Source organism: Coregonus lavaretus (assembly GCF_964263955.1).
Source record: "Coregonus lavaretus genome assembly, chromosome: 8".
NCBI lineage: Eukaryota > Metazoa > Chordata > Actinopteri > Salmoniformes > Salmonidae > Coregonus > Coregonus lavaretus.
Genome location: NC_139995.1, coordinates 61105765 through 61125481, shown reverse-complemented (window position 1 = coordinate 61125481; position 19717 = coordinate 61105765). Strand labels below are relative to the sequence as shown.

The following is a 19717-nucleotide window of genomic DNA, read 5'->3' as shown; positions in this document are numbered from 1 at the left end:
ACCCCAACCTCTAGCTAGCTACCCCCCTAACCCAGACCCCAACCTCTAACCCTAACCCCTAACCCAGACCCCAACCTCTAGCTAGCTCCCCCCTAACCCAGACCCCAACCTCTAGATAGCTACCCCCCCTAACCCAGACTCCAACCTCTAGATAGCTACCCCCCTAACCCAGACCCCAACCTCTAGCTAGCTCCCCCCTATCCCAGACCCCAACCTCTAGATAGCTACCCCCCTAACCCAGACCCCAACCTCTAGCTAGCTACCCCCCTAACCCAGACCCCAACCTCTAGCCCTACCCCCCTAACCCAGACCCCAACCTCTAGATAGCTACCCCCCTAACCCAGACCCCAACCTCTAGCTAGCTACCCCCCTAACCCAGACCCCAACCTCTAGATAGCTACCCCCCTAACCCAGACCCCAACCTCTAGATAGCTACCCCCCTAACCCAGACCCCAACCTCTAGATAGCTACCCCCCTAACCCAGACCCCAACCTCTAGATAGCTACCCCCCTAACCCAGACCCCAACCTCTAGATAGCTACCCCCCTAACCCAGACCCCAACCTCTAGCTAGCTCCCCCCTAACCCAGACCCCAACCTCTAGCTAGCTCCCCCCTAACCCAGACCCCAACCTCTAGATAGCTACCCCCCTAACCCAGACCCCAACCTCTAGATAGCTACCCCCCTAACCCAGACCCCAACCTCTAGATAGCTACCCCCCTAACCCAGACCCCAACCTCTAACCCTAACCCCTAACCCAGACCCCAACCTCTAGATAGCTACCCCCCTAACCTAGACCCCAACCTCTAACCCTACCCCCCTAACCCAGACCCCAACCTCTAACCCTACCCCCCTAACCCAGACCCCAACCTCTAGATAGCTACCCCCCTAACCTAGACCCCAACCTCTAGATAGCTACCCCCCTAACCCAGACCCCAACCTCTAGCTAGCTACCCCCCTAACCCAGACCCCAACCTCTAGATAGCTACCCCCCTAACCCAGACCCCAACCTCTAGATAGCTACCCCCCTAACCCAGACCCCAACCTCTAACCCTACCCCCCTAACCCAGACCCCAACCTCTAGATAGCTACCCCCCTAACCCAGACCCCAACCTCTAGATAGCTACCCCCCTAACCCAGACCCCAACCTCTAGATAGCTACCCCCCCTAACCCAGACCCCAACCTCTAGATAGCTCCCCCCTAACCCAGACCCCAACCTCTAGCTAGCTCCCCCCTAACCCAGACCCCAACCTCTAGCTAGCTCCCCCCTAACCCAGACTCCAACCTCTAGATAGCTACCCCCCTAACCCAGACCCCAACCTCTAACCCTAACCCCTAACCCAGACCCCAACCTCTAGATAGCTACCCCCCTAACCCAGACCCCAACCTCTAGCTAGCTCCCCCCTAACCCAGACCCCAACCTCTAGATAGCTACCTCCCTAACCCAGACTCCAACCTCTAGATAGCTACCTCCCTAACCCAGAACCCAACCTCTAGCTTCCCAAACTCTAGGTAGCTACCTCCCTAACCCAGACCCCAAACTCTAGCTAGCTACCCCCCCTAACCCAGACCCCAACCTCTAGCTAGCTCCCCCCTAACCCAGACCCCAACCTCTAGCTAGCTACCCCCCTAACCCAGACCCCAACCTCTAACCCTACCCCCCTAACCCAGACCCCAACCTCTAGATAGCTACCCCCCTAACAGACCCGAACCTCTAGCTAGCTACCTTCCTAAACCAGACACCAAATTCTAGCTTCCCAAACTCTAGGTAGCTACCTCCCTAACCCAGACCCCAAACTCTAGCTAGCTACCCCCCCTAACCCAGACCCCAACCTCTAGCTAGCTCCCCCCTAACCCAGACCCCAACCTCTAGCTAGCCACCCCCCTAACCCAGACCCCAACCTCTAACCCTACCCCCCTAACCCAGACCCCAACCTCTAGATAGCTACCCCCCTAACAGACCCCAACCTCTAGCTAGCTCCCCCCTAACCCAGACCCCAACCTCTAGCTAGCTCCCCCCTAACCCTAACCCATACCTCAAACCCTACTCCCCTAACCCAGACACCAATCTCTAGCTAGCTACCCCCCTAATACAGACTCCAACCTCTAGCTTCTTAACCTCTAGATAGCTACCCCCCTAACCCAGACCCCAACCTCTAGCTAGCTACCCCCCTAACCCAGACCCCAACCTCTAGCTAGCTACCCCCCTAACCCAGACCCCAACCTCTAGATAGCTACTTCCCTAACCCAGACCCCAACCTCTAGATAGCTACCCCCCTAACCCAGACCCCAACCTCTAGCTAGCTACCTCCCTAACCCAGACTCCAACATCTAGCTTCCCAACCTCTAGCTAGCTACCGCCCTAAGCCAGACCCCAACCTCTAGCTTCCCAACCTTTAGCTAGCTACCTCCCTAACCCAGACCCCAACCTCTAGCTAGCTCCCCCCTAACAGACCCCAACCTCTAGTTAGCTTCCCCCCTAACCCAGACTCCAACCTCTAGCTTCCGAACCTCTAGCTAGCTACCTTCCTAAACCAGACACCAAATTCTAGCTTCCCAAACTCTAGCTAGCTACCCCCCTAACAGACCCCAACCTCTAGCTTCCGAACCTCTAGCTAGCTACCTTCCTAAACCAGACACCAAATTCTAGCTTCCCAAACTCTAGGTAGCTACCCCCCTAACAGACCCCAACCTCTAGATAGCTACCCCCCTAACCCAGACCCCAACCTCTAGCTTCCGAACCTCTAGCTAGCTACCTTCCTAAACCAGACACCAAATTCTAGCTTCCCAAACTCTAGGTAGCTACCTCCCTAACCCAGACACCAACCTCTAGCTAGCTACCTGCCTAAACCAGACACCAAATTCTAGCTTCCCAATCTCTAGCTAGCTACCCCGCTAATACAGACTCAAACCTCTAGCTCCCCAACCTCTAGCTAGCTACCTCCCTAACCCAGACCCCAACCTCTAGCTTCCGAATCTCTAGTTAGCTTCCCCACTAACCCAGACTCCAATCTCTAGCTTCTGAACCTCTAGTTAGCTTCCCCACTAACCCAGACTCCAACCTCTAGCTTCCGAACCTCTAGTTAGCTACCCCCCTAACCCTAACCCCAACCTCTAGCTTCTGAACCTCTAGCTAGCTACCCCTTTTTCCCAGACCCCAACATGTAGCTTCCAAACCACTAGCTAGCTACCCCCCTACCCGGACACCAACCTGTAGCTTCCAAACAACTAGCTAGCTACCCCCCTAACCTCAAACCTAATCACCCAACCAGAGGTATGGGACCAGAGGTATGGGACCAGAGGTACGGCACCAGCCAACAGACAGGTTTTATACAGGGGAACTAAAGCCCACAGTGGTTTTATACAGGGGAACTAAAGCCCACAGTGGTTTTATACAGGGGAACTAAAGCCCACAGTGGTTTTATACAGGGGAACTAAAGCCCACAGTGGTTTTATACAGGGGAACTAAAGCCCACAGTGGTTTTATACAGGGGAACTAAAGCCCACAGTGGTTTTATACAGGGGAACTAAAGCCCACAGTGGTTTTATACAGGGGAACTAAAGCCCACAGTGGTTTTATACAGGGGAACTAAAGCCCACAGTGGTTTTATACAGGGGAACTAAAGCCCACAGTGGTTTTATACAGGGGAACTAAAGCCCACAGTGGTTTATACAGGGGAACTAAAGCCCACAGTGGTTTTATACAGGGGAACTAAAGCCCACAGTGGTTTTATACAGGGGAACTAAAGCCCACAGTGGTTTTATACAGGGGAACTAAAACCTTGATGGCGTGGTGGTTCCCCTCAGGTCCGTCTGGGTGGTGTTTCTGTGGGGAGGCTGGGCTGTGGCGGGCTGGACCAGGACCAGGGATGGAGGGGACCTGTTAGGAATGGAGGGAGTTAGTGCTTAGGGTAGACAGGTAGACAGGGAGACATGTAGACAGGGAGACAGGTAGACAGGTACACAGGTAGACAGGTAGACAGGGAGACAGGGAGACACGTAGACAGGTAGACAGGGAGACAGGTAGACAGGGAGACAGGTAGACAGGGAGACAGGGAGACACGTAGACAGGTAAACAGGTAGACAGGGAGACACGTAGACAGGTAGACAGGGAGACAGGTAGACAGGGAGACAGGTAGACAGGTAGACAGGGAGACACGTAGACAGGTACACAGGTAGACAGGTAGACAGGGAGACACGTAGACAGGTACACAGGTAAACAGGTACACAGGTAGACAGGTAGACAGGTAGACAGGGAGACACGTAGACAGGTACACAGGTAGACAGGTAGACAGGGAGACAGGGAGACACGTAGACAGGTAGACAGGGAGACAGGTAGACAGGGAGACAGGTAGACAGGGAGACAGGTAGACAGGTACACAGGTAGACAGGTAGACAGGGAGACACGTAGACAGGGAGACAGGTACACAGGTAGACAGGGAGACAGGTACACAGGTAAACAGGTACACAGGTAGACAGGTAGACAGGGAGACAGGTACACAGGTAGACAGGGAGACAGGTACACAGGTAGACAGGTAGACAGGGAGACAGGTACACAGGTAGACAGGGAGACAGGTAGACACTACACAGTAAGTTGCTGTCTCCTAGTACGTGAATCCACTTACTCTTACTTGCATGTTAAAAGCACACACTCAGATTACAGGTTACATCATTTAGCCAGGCCTAGGACCCCTAGACCTAGCACTCAGATTACAGGTTACATCATTTAGCCAGGCCTAGGACCCCTAGACCTAGCAAGTGTAGCGATTGCAGTAGACTGGCTGATCTGGCTAGGTGGTGTGGTAACAGACCTTGTAGACGCGGTCCATGCATTCGTAGGCGGGGCTGGAGGAATAGGTGTGTCGGGGAATGCTGGGGATCTGGTAGAGGTTCCCCGGCCTATCAGAGTCACTGTTATGACTGGTACCTGGGTCAACACTACCAGCACCAAGACCAGTCACCTTGCCCTGGGATGGAGAGAAGAGAAATAAAGAGGAAAAGATGGGGGAGGAGAGAGGAGAAGAGAGGAGAAGAGAAGAGAAGAGAAGAGAAGAGAAGAGAAGAGAAGAGAAGAGAAGAGAAGAGAAGAGAAGAGAAGAGAAGAGAAGAGAAGAGAAGAGAAGAGAAGAGAAGAGAAGAGAAGAGAAGAGAAGAGAAGAGAAGAGAAGAGAAGAGAAGAGAAGAGAAGAGAAGAGAAGAGAGGAGGGGTGGAGGGGAGAGGAGAGGAGAGGAGAGGAGAGGAGAGGAGAGGAGAGGAGAGGAGAGGAGAGGATTAGAGATGAAGAGGAGAGGAGGGGAGGGGAAGAGGAGATGAGAGGAGGGGTGGGGAGGGGAAGGGAGAGGAGGAGAGGATAGGAGAGGAGATGAGAGGAGATGGGATAAGGGGAGGAGAGGAGAGGAGAGGAGGGGGGAGAGGAGAGGAGATAAGGAGAGGAGAGGAGGGGAGAGGAGAGGAGAGGAGGGGAGGGGGAGGGGAGAGGAGAGGAGAGGAGAGGAAGAGGAGAGGAGAGGAGAGGAGAGGAGAGAGGAGGGGAGGGGAGAGGAGAGGAGAGGAGAGGAGGGGAGAGGAGGAGGAGAGGAGAGGAGAGGGGGGAGGGGAGGGGAGAGGAGAGGAGGGGAGGGGAGAGGAGAGGAGGGGAGAGGAGGGGAGGGGAGAGGAGGGGAGAGGAGAGGAGAGGAGAGGAGGGGAGGGGAGGGGAGAGGAGGGAGGGAGGGGAGGGGAGGGGAGGGGAGGGGAGGGGAGGGGAGGGGAGAGGAGAGGAGGGAACTTAAATGGTTGTTATGTTACAGGGAAATTTATCTTATACTTTGCTCCTAAGCACAAACACACACACACAAACACACACACACACACACACACACACACACACAGACACACACACACACACAGACACACACACACACTAGGGTTGAATGGCGGGAACCCAGTTACCAAGATTTACCACCTAAAACCACTCGCTTTTCCTGGGATAAATAACAGTGAGAAACTGGTAAATTATAATAAATGATTTATATGAACAGCATGGCGTGAAATGGAACTGTTAAATTATATGCTATGTCTAAATCTGTCTTCTCTATGGCCTCTTCATGATGAATCATCAACACTCAGGGTGGGGACAGACAGGCCATCTCAGAATGGAGCGCAGTTCACAATGCATGTAGACCTATCATCTCATCATGGTAACAATGCATGTAGACCTATCATCTCATCATGGTAACAATGCATGTAGACCTATCATCTCATCATGGTAACAATGCATGTAGACCTATCATCTCATCATGGTCACTTTTTCTCTTGTGACAGGTAGACCTGGATTTGATGCAGCATGGTCTATGCTGCAGTAATATAAAGACCACATGCAGCATGGTCTATGCTACAGTCATATAAAGACTGAATGCAGCATGGTCTATGCTGCAGTAATATAAAGACTGAATGCAGCATGGTCTATGCTACAGTAATATAAAGACTGAATGCAGCATGGTCTATGCTGCAGTAATATAAAGACTGAATGCAGCATGGTCTATGCTGCAGTAATATAAAGACTGAATGCAGCATGGTCTATGCTACAGCCATATAAAGACTGAATGCAGCATGGTCTATGCTGCAGTAATATAAAGACTGAATGCAGCATGGTCTATGCTACAGTCATATAAAGACTGAATGCAGCATGGTCTATGCTGCAGTAATATAAAGACTGAATGCAGCATGGTCTATGCTACAGTAATATAAAGACTGAATGCAGCATGGTCTATGCTGCAGTAATATAAAGACTGAATGCAGCATGGTCTATGCTACAGTAATATAAAGACTGAATGCAGCATGGTCTATGCTACAGTAATATAAAGACTGAATGCAGCATGGTCTATGCTACAGTCATATAAAGACTGAATGCAGCATGGTCTATGCTACAGTCATATAAAGACTGAATGCGTGTCTAATTTATCCATCTCCATCTAGCTTTCGGTGGTCACCTTATTTTTTAATTGTAAAGATTTATTTTTTATTGCAGCTGGAGGGTTTTAAAACAGGCTATCACTCGAATATTGTTGCTTTACATCATGAGTGGAACACTCTCTCACAGTCTTTCTCCCTCTCCATCAACTAATAGATCATCCTGTTCTAGATTGATATATAGCCCTGTATATAGATGTCCTCTTTCAGGTAATAAATTCAATGCAGTTTTAGCCTTATATTTAGCTAATTAAACATTAAACATTAGACATAATAAGCTTCTAACTTATAGCCGCTGTCTCTTGCGCAATACGCGCGCTCCACTGGCCTCTCTGTAAAAAAGACTCCTTAGCTCTTGGAGGAGAAGATACACTAGAATAGCTTGCTGGGCATTATATTTTTGTAGCATTTCTTCTACCGATAAACTAATCGAAGAGGGACACAAGCTCCTGTTTGCTGAATGTTAAACACAGCAGCCAATAGAACTCACGGGGTAGTTTGAAAGAAGAGCGAACGCGCGATGGCGGCAGGCTATAGCGAGTTATTTATTCAGACCCATAACCATTCAATCTTCGTGAAGAGAAGCGAAAAGCCCTCTGCATCTAATTCTAGTCCTATATTATTCAAAGACGTCATTATAATGATGAAGATAAGGACAACTAAACTTATTTCATTTAACTGTTGAAAGCGAGGAAGGAATGAAGCAACAACAATAGAGATAAAGAGAAGGTAGGCTAATAACATTAGGGGAAATATTATAAAAGGTATATATGCGTCAGCCTACTAAATATATTTCAAAATTAAAATCTAATTCTCTAGCCTATACGTGTAACTTTGTAGGCCGCATGTGCTGCAACAGAATCAGATGTTGCTTTACCTGCTTTATCACGGATTTAACGAGGTGCGTAATTCCACAGTATAACACAAACACAGTACAGTAATACAGTTCACACTCAAAAAGAAGTTAGTCAGGATGATATCTGTGAGGGTGCCCATGTTTACGGATTTAGGGTTGTACCTGGTAGGTTCCTTGATAATTTGTGTGAGATTGAGGGCATCTAGTTTGGATTGTAGGACGGCCGGGGTGTTAAGCATATCCCAGTTTTTTTCCTCTCCAGAAAATCACATTGTAGGATTTTTAATGAATTTATTTGCAAATTATGGTGGAAAATAAGTATTTGGTCACCTACAAACAAGCAAGATTTCTGGCTCTCACAGACCTGTAACTTATTCTTTAAGAGGCTCCTCTGTCCTCCACTCGTTACCTGTATTAATGGAACCTGTTTGAACTTGTTATCAGTATAAAAGACACCTGTCCACAACCTCAAACAGTCACACTCCAAACTCCACAATGGCCAAGACCAAAGAGCTGTCAAAGGACACCAGAAACAAAATTGTAGACCTGCACCAGGCTGGGAAGACTGAATCTGCAATAGGTAAGCAGCTTGGTTTGAAGAAATCAACTGTGGGAGCAATTATTAGGAAATGGAAGACATACAAGACCACTGATAATCTCCCTCGATCTGGGGCTCCACGCAAGATCTCACCCCGTGGGGTCAAAATGATCACAAGAACGGTGAGCAAAAATCCCAGAACCACACAGGGGGACCTAGTGAATGACCTGCAGAGAGCTGGGACCAAAGTAACAAAGCCTACCATCAGTAACACACTACGCCGCCAGGGACTCAAATCCTGCAGTGTCAGACGTGTCCCCCTGCTTAAGTCAGTACATGTCCCGTCTGAAGTTTGCTAGAGTGCATTTGGATGATCCAGAAGAGGATTGGGAGAATGTCATATGGTCAGATGAAACCAAAATATAACTTTTTGGTAAAAACTCAATTCGTCGTGTTTGGAGGACAAAGAATGCTGAGTTGCATCCAAAGAACACCATACCTACTGTGAAGCATGGGGGTGGAAACATCATGCTTTGGGGCTGTTTTTCTGCAAAGGGACCAGGACAACTGATCCGTGTAAAGGAAAGAATGAATGGGGCCATGTATCGTGAGATTTTGAGTGAAAACCTCCTTCCATCAGCAAGGGCATTGAAGATGAAACGTGGCTGGGTCTTTCAGCATGACAATGATCCCAAACACACCGCCCGGGCAACGAAGGAGTGGCTTCATAAGAAGCATTTCAAGGTCCTGGAGTGGCCTAGCCAGTCTACAGATCTCAACCCCATAGAAAATCTTTGGAGGGAGTTGAAAGTCTATGTTGCCCAGCGACAGCCCCAAAACATCACTGCTCTAGAGGAGATCTGCATGGAGGAATGGGCCAAAATACCAGCAACAGTGTGTGAAAACCTTGTGAAGACTTACAGAAAACGTTTGACCTGTGTCATTGCCAACAAAGGGTATATAACAAAGTATTGAGAAACTTTTGTTATTGACCAAATACTTATTTTCCACCATAATTTGCAAATAAATTCATAAAAAATCCTACAATGTGATTTTCTGGAGAAAAAAAATCTCATTTTGTCTGTCATAGTTGACGTGTACCTATGATGAAAATTACAGGCCTCTCTCATCTTTTTAAGTGGGAGAACTTGCACAATTGGTGGCTGACTAAATACTTTCCCCCCCCCACTGTATATCACATAGCCTATCCTATTGGATAACCGCATAATCATTTGGGCTTTTTTGGGCTTGGGTTCATGAAATGTCTTTACTGTATGACTTATCAGACTCAGGTAGCATCAGGCTTGAATTTTCTATCAAAGCTCTAATCAAATCCAGACATAGGCCTATTTATATGCTTTATAATGCTTTTGAATGACACTTCCGGTTTTGGCGGGAAATACCGGGTTACCCGGGAGAATAGTGATTTATTCTCGGGATGGAACATTTGTAAAATACCAGGAAAATATTCAACCCTAACACACACAGTCATACCTGGGTCTGAGCCGGGGTTTGGGGTGGGGCAAGTGGTAGGAGCTGCAGGCGATTGGCTGGGGCCAGGCCCTGTCGTCCAGACAGGAAGCAGATCCACCAACCACAGTTCCCGTCTACTTCCTGTTGCAGCACTGTAACCACGTCTCCCTTCCTGAAGCCCAGCTCATCACTGCACTCGGCTATGTTGTCATACAGGGCCCTAGCCAGCAGGGTCTGGGGAGAGGAGACAGGACACCACAGAGACATAGGTCAGACAGAACACAACACACAATACAACACCACACACAATACAACACCACACAATACAACACAACACACAATACAACACAACACAGAATACAACACAACACAGAACACAACACCACAGAATACAACACAACACAGAACACAACACCACAGAATACAACACGACACACAATACAACACAACACAGAATACAACACCACAGAATACAACACCACAGAGACATTGGTCAGACAGAACACAACACACAATACAACACAACACAGAACACAACACGACACACAATACAACACAACACACAATACAACACGACACACAATACAACACAACACACAATACAACACAACACAGAATACAACACAACACAGAACACAACACCACAGAATACAACACAACAGAGACATTGGTCAGACAGAACACAACACACAATACAACACAACACAGAACACAACACCACACAATACAACACAACACAGAATACAACACAACAGAGACATTGGTCAGACAGAACACAACACACAATACAACACAACACAGAACACAACACCACACAATACAACACAACACAGAATACAACACAACAGAGACATTGGTCAGACAGAACACAACATACAATACAACACAACACACAATACAACACCACAGAGACATAGGTCAGACAGAACACAACACACAATACAACACAACACAGAATACAACACAACACAGAATACAACACAACAGAGACATTGGTCAGACAGAACACAACACACAATACAACACAACACAGAATACAACACAACACAGAATACAACACAACACAGAATACAACACAACACAGAATACAACACCACAGAATACAACACAACACAGAATACAACACAACACAACACAGAATACAACACAACACAGAATACAACACAACACAACACAGAATACAACACAACACAGAATACAACATAAGACAGGTTTCAGATTAGCTCATCAGAACACAGGTCAGACAATTACACACAGTTAATAAGACAGGCAGACAGTTAATAAGACAGGCAGAGAGTTAATAAGACAGGCAGACAGTTAATAAGACAGGCAGACAGTTAATAAGACAGGCAGACAGTTAATAAGACAGGCAGACAGTTAATAAGACAGGCAGACAGTCTGTGTTGGGTGAAGATAATGGGTGTATGACATAGCTAAGGCACTGGGCAGCTGTGGTCTTTGACAGTTTCCTGCTAACTACTGCTATCTCAATACCCGTGAATAAAAGATCACTACGGTTGTGATTCTCTCATAAAGAACCCTTGAAATCAGACAAAAATTAACCACAGCCGGGGGTGGAGGGGGGGGGGGGGGCAGAGATAGTCATATTCTCATATTCACATTCTCTGTTTTCAATTGAAAGCTCTCTGCAGGTGTGTCAATTTTTTTGTTGTGAGAACGATCTCTTTCTATGTCTTGTAATTCTCAGTTCCTGTGTGAGTTTCCTTCAGCCGAATAACCAGGAAACCAGCCACCTCAATACTTCCTCATATATCAGACTAAGAACATCCTTTCTCACCATTCATCCAGTCACCCAAAATAAACAAGCAGTGTCTTACCTAAATGGTTAAATAAAGGTTAAATCAAAACCTAGAAACAATATAATCATACTATAATATAATCATACTCATTTCTCTCTGCCTCCTTCTTTCCACTCCTCTCCTCTTTTGACCTCACCCTCTCACCGTCCCCCCCTACTCACAAGGCAGGCAATACGCTTGACCTCATCTTTACTAGATGCTGTTGTTCTACTAATCTCACTGCAACTCCCCTCCAAGTCTCAGAACACTACTTTGTATCCTTTTCTCTCTCCCTCTCCTCCAACACTACTCACTCTGCCCCTACACAGATGGTAATGCGCCGTCGCAACCTTCGCTCTCTCTCTCCCACTACTCTCTCCTCTTCCATCCTATCATCTCTTCCCTCTGCTCAATCCTTCTCCCTCCAATCTCCTGATTCTGCCTCCTCAACCCTCCTCTCCTCCCTTTCTGCATCCTTTGACTCTCTATGTCCCCTATCCTCCCGGCCGGCTCGGTCCTCCCCTCCAGCTCCGTGGCTTGATGACTCATTGCGAGCTCACAGAACAGAGCTCCGGGCAGCTGAGCGGAAATGGAAGAAAACTAGACTCCCTGCGGACCTGGCATCTTTTCACTCCCTCCTCTCTACATTTTCTTCATCTGTTTCTGCTGCTAAGGCCACTTTCTACCACTCTAAATTCCAAGCATCTGCCTCTAACCCTAGGAAGCTCTTTGCCACATTCTCCTCCCTGCTGAATCCCCCCCCCCTCCTCCCTCTCTGTGGATGACTTCGTCAACCATTTTGAAAAGAAGGTTGACGACATCCGATCCTTGTTTGTTAAGTCAAATGACACTGCTGGTCCTGCTCACACTGCCCTACCCTATGCTTTGACTTCTTTCTCCCCTCTCTCTCCAGATAAAATCTTACGACTTGTGACGGCAGGCCGCCCAACAACCTGCCCGCTTGACCCTATCCCCTCCTCTCTTCTCCAGACCATCTCCGGTGACCTTCTCCCTTACCTCACCTCGCTGATCAACTCATCCTTGACCGCTGGCTATGTCCCTTCCGTCTTCAAGAGAGCGAGAGTTGCACCCCTTCTCAAAAAACCAACACTCGATCCCTCTGATGTCAACAACTACAGACCAGTATCCCTTCTTTCTTTTCTCTCCAAAACTATTGAGCGTGCCGTCTTTAGCCAACTCTCTTGCTATCTCTCTCAGAATGACCTTCTTGATCCAAACCAGTCAGGTTTCAAGACTGGTCATTCAACTGAGACTGCTCTTCTCTGTGTCACGGAGGCTCTCCGCACTGCTAAAGCTAACTCTCTCTCCTCTGCTCTTGTCCTTCTAGACCTGTCTGCTGCCTTTGATACTGTGAACCATCAGATCCTCCTCTCCACCCTCTCCGAGCTGGGAATCTCCGGCGCGGCTCACTCTTGGATTGCGTCCTACCTGACCGGTCGCTCCTACCAAGTGGCGTGGCGAGAAGCTGTCTCCGCACCACGTGCTCTCACCACTGGTGTCCCCCAGGGCTCAGTTCTAGGCCCTCTCCTATTCTCGCTATACACCAAGTCACTTGGCTCTGTCATATCCTCACATGGCCTCTCCTATCATTGCTACACTGACGACACACAACTAATCTTCTCCTTTCCCCCTTCTGATAACCAGGTGGCGAATCGCATCTCTGCATGTCTGGCAGACATATCAGTATGGATGACGGATCACCACCTCAAGCTGAACCTTGGCAAGACGGAGCTGCTCTTCCTCCCGGGGAAGGACTGCCTGTTCCATGATCTCGCCATCACGGTTGACAACTCCGTTGTGTCCTCCTCCCAGAGTGCGAAGAGCCTTGGCGTGACCCTGGACAACACCCTGTCGTTCTCCGCTAACATCAAGGCGGTGACCCGATCCTGTAGGTTCATGCTCTACAACATTCGGAGAGTACGACCCTGCCTTACACAGGAAGCGGCACAGGTCCTAATCCAGGCACTTGTCATCTCCCGTCTGGATTACTGCAACTCGCTGTTGGCTGGGCTCCCTGCCTGTGCCATTAAACCCCTACAACTCATCCAGAATGCCGCAGCCCGTCTGGTGTTCAACCTTCCCAAGTTCTCTCACGTCACCCCGCTCCTCCGCACACTCCACTGGCTTCCAGTTGAAGCTCGCATCTGCTACAAGACCATGGTGCTTGCCTACAGAGCTGTGAGGGGAACGGCACCTCCGTACCTTCAGGCTCTGATCAGTCCCTACACCCAAACGAGGGCACTGCGTTCATCCACCTCTGGCCTGCTGGCTCCCCTACCTCTGCGGAAGCATAGTTCCCGCTCAGCCCAGTCAAAACTGTTCGCTGCTCTGGCACCCCAATGGTGGAACAAGCTCCCTCACGACGCCAGGACAGCAGCGGAGTCACTCACCACCTTCCGAAGACATTTGAAACCCCACCTCTTTAAGGAATACCTGGGATAGGATAAAGTAATCCTTCTACCCCACCCCCCTTACTCCAACCCACCCCCCCCCCCCACCCCCCCCCCCACCCAAAAAATAATAATAAAAAAAACAATATTGTAAAGTGGTTATCCCACTGGCTATAAGGTGAATGCACCTATTTGTAAGTCACTCTGGATAAGAGCGTCTGCTAAATGACGTAAATGTAAATGTAAATAAAGTATTGAGGGGTTCTCTTGACAGGTCATTTCAACAAACATTAAGTCACTTGAGAGTCCATTTACAAATATGACAGATAAGTGATATGACAGATAAGTTATATTTTACATTTTACATTTTAGTCATTTAGCAGACGCTCTTATCCAGAGCGACTTACAGTTAGTCAGTGCATACATTTTTCATACTGATATGACAGAGAAGTGATTTGCCTATGGTACTTAAAGTTCACTTAACCATTCTCTTCACACACACGTATATAAATAAATGCACACACACACACACACAGCTTGTGTAGGCCAACTAATGCTCAGCAAGACATTCCTCTGGTCTCGGTAAACCATGCCCATGTGTCAAGACATTCCTCTGGTCTCGGTAAACCATGCCCATGTGTCAAGACAGTCCTCTGGTCCCTGTAAACCATGCCCATGTGTCAAAACATTCCTCGTGCCCCTGTAAACTATTGCAGATTGACATGAGGAATAGCTTCGCTGCACTGATGCCTGATCTACCTGCTCTTTCATCACTGGGACTCCCTGTGTCTGGGACTGCCTGTGTCTGGGACTGCCTGTGTCTGGGACTGCCTGTGTCTGCTATGGCTGTGTCTGGGACTGCCTGTGTCTGGGACGGCGGTGCTGACTCCAACTACGCTGACTCTAGTAGCGGCTTCGTCGTTGAGTTCGGCTCCTTTCCCTCTTTCTGGATTTGACGGAGCACTGCCTGCTGTAGGCGGTCTAGACCTATCGCCGGGAGCAGCGGGCGTATGCTATCCTGTTCTCATGGGCCCGTGAAAGGATCAACTAATTGTGTGATGGGCGGACTTCTCCATCCCCTTCTCCGGCCGTTGTATTGGGCAGTTCAACGGTGAGAAATGTCTGTCTCTGGAGCACATTTTTTTTCATCCAGGAGCACGAATACAGGACATCAATAAGCTGCTCCCAAACATTTTAAACAAGCATCAGGAAATCGATTCTATCGTAGTCCATGTGGGTTTTAATGACATTATGAAGGGCAGCTCTGAACAGTTGAAACTGGATTTTAAAGAGCTGATTGACTCTCTGCTAGACACTAACAAAAAACCCATCATATCTGGCCCTCTGCCCTCCCTAAATCGTGGCATTGAACGGTTCAGCAGACTTTTAGCCCTCCATAACTGGCTACGAGACTATTGCAGCTCTGTGGGTGTAACATTTATTGACAATGTTGATACCTTCTGGAAACTAAGCTATAAGGAGGATGGGATCCACCCAAATCATTTGGGTTACTGGATCCTTTCACAGCATTATAAGGCTGCATTGAGACAATGACTTATCAATGACCCAAGCCCAGCTCAGTTAATCCCTACCATTGTGTCGCTGAGTTGTCATAATGCTTCAGTAAATGTACATTATCCCAGGGGCGCTGGAAGACACAATATAAGTAACCTAATTTATGTCCCTCTTACTGCTCTGAATGCCTCTGCTGATCCTACAGCTATTGGATGCAGTAATCATGTGCCTATGAACCAGAGTGATACTGTTAGCACTGAGGTGGTGTGCCCTAGCAGGAAGTCCACTGTGTGCAGCTCACCCTGCACTAACATAAATAACCTGAGAACCTCTGTTTTTATTGCTTTACTGGGAAATTTAACAATCAAGCATCCCAGAAGAAAAGTGCTCAAAATAGCCCACGTTAATATATGTAGCTTAAGAAATAAGGTTCATGAAATCAATAATTTTCTAGTAACAGATGACATTCATATTCTGACAATCTCTGAAAACTCACTTAGATAATACCTTTATGATACAGTGGTAGCAATACAAGTGTGACGCGTACTGAGTATACGAAGATTCAAGAGGACGCAGACGCAGGAATTAACAAGGTCAAGGTTAACAACGAGCAAGAGAAATAACAAAGACAGTAAAGTTCCGTTTTGTTGTCCTCCCGTAAGCCTCTCCTGAAGGCCGTGCGCAGAGTACGCTCATTCCAGCCGGAAGACGACACCACCGTGCGAAAGCTCCGAGCGTACTCGAACGCGGGCCCCTCTCACTGTTGTAGCTGGAGGAGACGCTCACCCCCGTCCTTTCCCTCCGTGGGATGATCAAACACCGCCCTGAACCGAGCGAGGAGGGTGGGTTAGGGAAGTCTCACTGCCTCCTCTCCTTCCCAACTGCCTTTAAGTAGCGAAATCACCAGCGCTATCCTGGCTTGGTCAGATGGATATGCCCCAGGCTGACGCGCCAGATAAAGTGAAACCTGTAACAGGAAGCCGCTACATTTAGTAGTTTTACCGTCATAGCGCTCTGGTAGGGCGAGGGTTCACAAAAGTGGGTGATAGCACGGGAACAGGTGGATTGGGGGCACTCGCCGCTCCCTGAGCGCTAGGCAGATTATGCAGAGTTTGGAGCACTTCCTGCATGGCGACGTTCAACTGGGCAAGCTGCTGCTGGTGGTGCTGGTCCAGGCACTGGGAAACTCCTGCTGCATCCATTTTCGTTTGGTGTGTGATTCTGTGACGAGTACTGAGTATACGAAGACAGGCAGGACGCAGACGCAGGAATTAACAAGGTCAAGGTTTACTAAACAATGATAAAGAGAAATAACAAACATAGAGTAAACGACACGAAGCTAAACAATCCCACACAACATCATCCAGAACAGTCCAGGGCTAAATAGGGGTGGTGATGAGATGATGAGGTGCAGGTGCGCTGGAGGTGATTAGGGTGAGTTGGGTGAGTTGGGTTTCCATTCCGGTGTTGCCGAGGTGGTGCGCTCAGACCGGTGGCTCAGTAGACCGGCGAATCAGAGCACCGGAGGGGAGGAATGGGAGGAGACGTGACAACAAGGTTATAAGAGCTACAGAAAAGACAGAAATGCCAAAGGTGGAGGTGTTGCTGTTTATATTCAGAACCACATTCCTGTAAAGCATAGAGAGGATCTCATGTTAAATACTGTTGAAGTAATATGGCTACAGGTTCATCTGCCTCACCTAAAGCCCATTCTGGTCGGAAGCTGCTATAGACCACCAAGTGCTAACAGTCAGTATCTGGATAACATGTGTGAAATGCTTAATAATGTATGTGATAAACAGAGAGGTATATTTTCTGGGTGTTTTAAAAATTGACTGGCTTTCATCAGGCTGCCCACTCAAGAGAAAGCTTCAAACTTTAACCAGTGCCTGCAACCTGGTTTGGGTTATCAGTCAACCTACCAGGGTAGTTACAAACAGCATAGGAATGAAATCATCAACATGTATTGATCACATTTTTACTAATGCTGCAGAAATGAGCTTGAAAGCAGTATCCAGATCCATCGGATGTAGTGATCACAATATAGTAGCCATATCTAGGAAAACCAAAGTTCCAAAGGCTGGGCCTAATATAGTGTATAAGAGGTCATACAATACGTTTTGTAGTGATTCCAATGTTGTTGATGTTCTGAATATTTGTTGGTCCGTGGTGTGTAATGAGGAGCAACCAGACGCTGCACTTCACACATTTATGAAATTGCTTATTCCGGTTACTAATAAGCATGCAACCATTAAGAAAATGACTGTAAAAACTGTTAAATCCCTGTGGATTGATGAGGAATTGGAAATGTGTATGGTTGAGAGGGATGAGGCAAAAAGAATGGCAAATAAGTCTGGCTGCACAACTGATTGGCAAACGTATTGCAAATTGAGAAATGATGTGACTAAACTGAATAAAAAGAAGAAGAAACTCCACTATGAAACAAAGATAAATGACATAAAGAATGATAGTAAAAAGCTTTGGAGCACCTTAAATGACATTTTGGGAAAGGAAGCAAACTCACCTCCATCATTCATTGAATCAGATGGCTCATTCATCAGAAAACCCACTGATATTGCCAACTACTTTAATAATTTTTTCATTAGCAAGATAAGCAAACTTAGGCATGACATGCCAGCAACAAACACTGACACTACACATCCAAGTATATCTGACCAAATTATGAAAGACAAGAACTGTCATTTTGAATTCCGTAAAGTGAGTGGAAGACGTGAAAAAATGATTGTTGTCTATCAACAATGACAAGCCACCAGGGTCTGACAACTTGGATGGAAAATTACTGAGGATAATAGCGGACGATATTGCCACACCTATTTGCCATATCTTCAGTTTAAGCCTACTAGAAAGTGTGTGCCCTCAGGCCTGGAGGGAAGCAAAAGTCATTCCGCTACCTAAGAATAGTAAAGCCCCCTTTACTGGCTCAAATAGCCGACCAATCAGCCTGTTAACAACCCTTAGTAAACTTTTGGAAAAAATTGTCTTTGACCAGATACACTGCTATTTTACAGTAAACAAATTGACAACAGACTTTCAGCACGCTTACAGGGAAGGACATTCAACAAGCACAGCACTTACACAAATGACTGATGATTGCCTTAGAGAAATTGATGATAAAAAGATTGTGGGGGCTGTTTTGTTAAGACTTCAGTGAGGCTTTTGACATTGTCGATCATAGTCTGTTGCTGGAAAAACGTATGTGTTATGGCCTTACTACAGTGGGGAGAACAAGTATTTAATACACTGCTGATTTTGCAGGTTTTCCTACTTACAAAGCATGTAGAGGTCTGTATATCTGTATTTTTATCATAGGTACACTTCAACTGTGAGAGACGGAATCTAAAACAAAAATCCAGAAAATCACATTGTATGATTTTTAAGTAATTAATTTGCATTTTAGTGCATGACATAAGTATTTGATACATCAGAAAAGCAGAACTTAATATTTGGTACAGAAACCTTTGTTTGCAATTACAGAGATCATACATTTCCTGTAGGTCTTGACCAGGTTTGCACACACTGCAGCAGGGATTTTGGCCCTCTCCTCCATACAGACCTTCTCCAGATCCTTCAGGTTTCGGGGCTGTCGCTGGGCAATACGGACTTTCAGCTCCCTCCAAAGATTTTCTATTGGGTTCAGGTCTGGAGACTGGCTAGGCCACTCCAGGACCTTGAGATGCTTCTTATGGAGCCACTCCTTAGTTGCCCTGGCTGTGTGTTTCGGATCGTTGTCAAGCTGGAAGACCCAGCCATGACCCATCTTCAATGCTCTTACTGAGGGAAGGAGGTTGTTGGCCATGATCTCGCAATACATGGCCCCATCTATCCTCCCCTCAATACGGTGCAGTCGTCCTGTCCCCTTTGCAGAAAAGCATCCCCAAAGAATGATGTTTCCACCTCCATGCTTCACGGTTGGGATGGTGTTCTTGGGGTTGTACTCATCCTTCTTCTTCCTCCAAACACGGCGAGTGGAGTTTAGACCAAAAAGCTCTATTTTTGTCTCATCAGACCACATTACCTTCTCCCATTGCTCCTCTGGATCATCCAGATGGTCATTGGCAAACTTCAGACGGGACATGCGCTGGCTTGAGCAGGGGGACCTTGCGTGCGCTGCAGGATTTTAATCCATGACGGCGTAGTGTGTTACTAATGGTTT

At 47.5% G+C, this 19717-nt stretch overlaps 1 protein-coding gene across 1 annotated transcript in view; it reads right to left on the bottom strand.

Moving 5' to 3' along the window:
• The window catches only part of cass4 (Cas scaffold protein family member 4), a 55270-nt gene that overhangs the window by 11580 nt on the left and 23973 nt on the right, over positions 1–19717 (bottom strand). The window contains exons 2-3 of the mRNA XM_084166834.1: positions 9840–10052; positions 4811–4966 (exon numbers count right to left, since the gene is read on the bottom strand). Coding sequence (XP_084022960.1) covers positions 4811–4966; positions 9840–10052 — 369 coding nt within the window. The remainder of the gene's footprint in view (positions 1–4810; positions 4967–9839; positions 10053–19717) is intronic.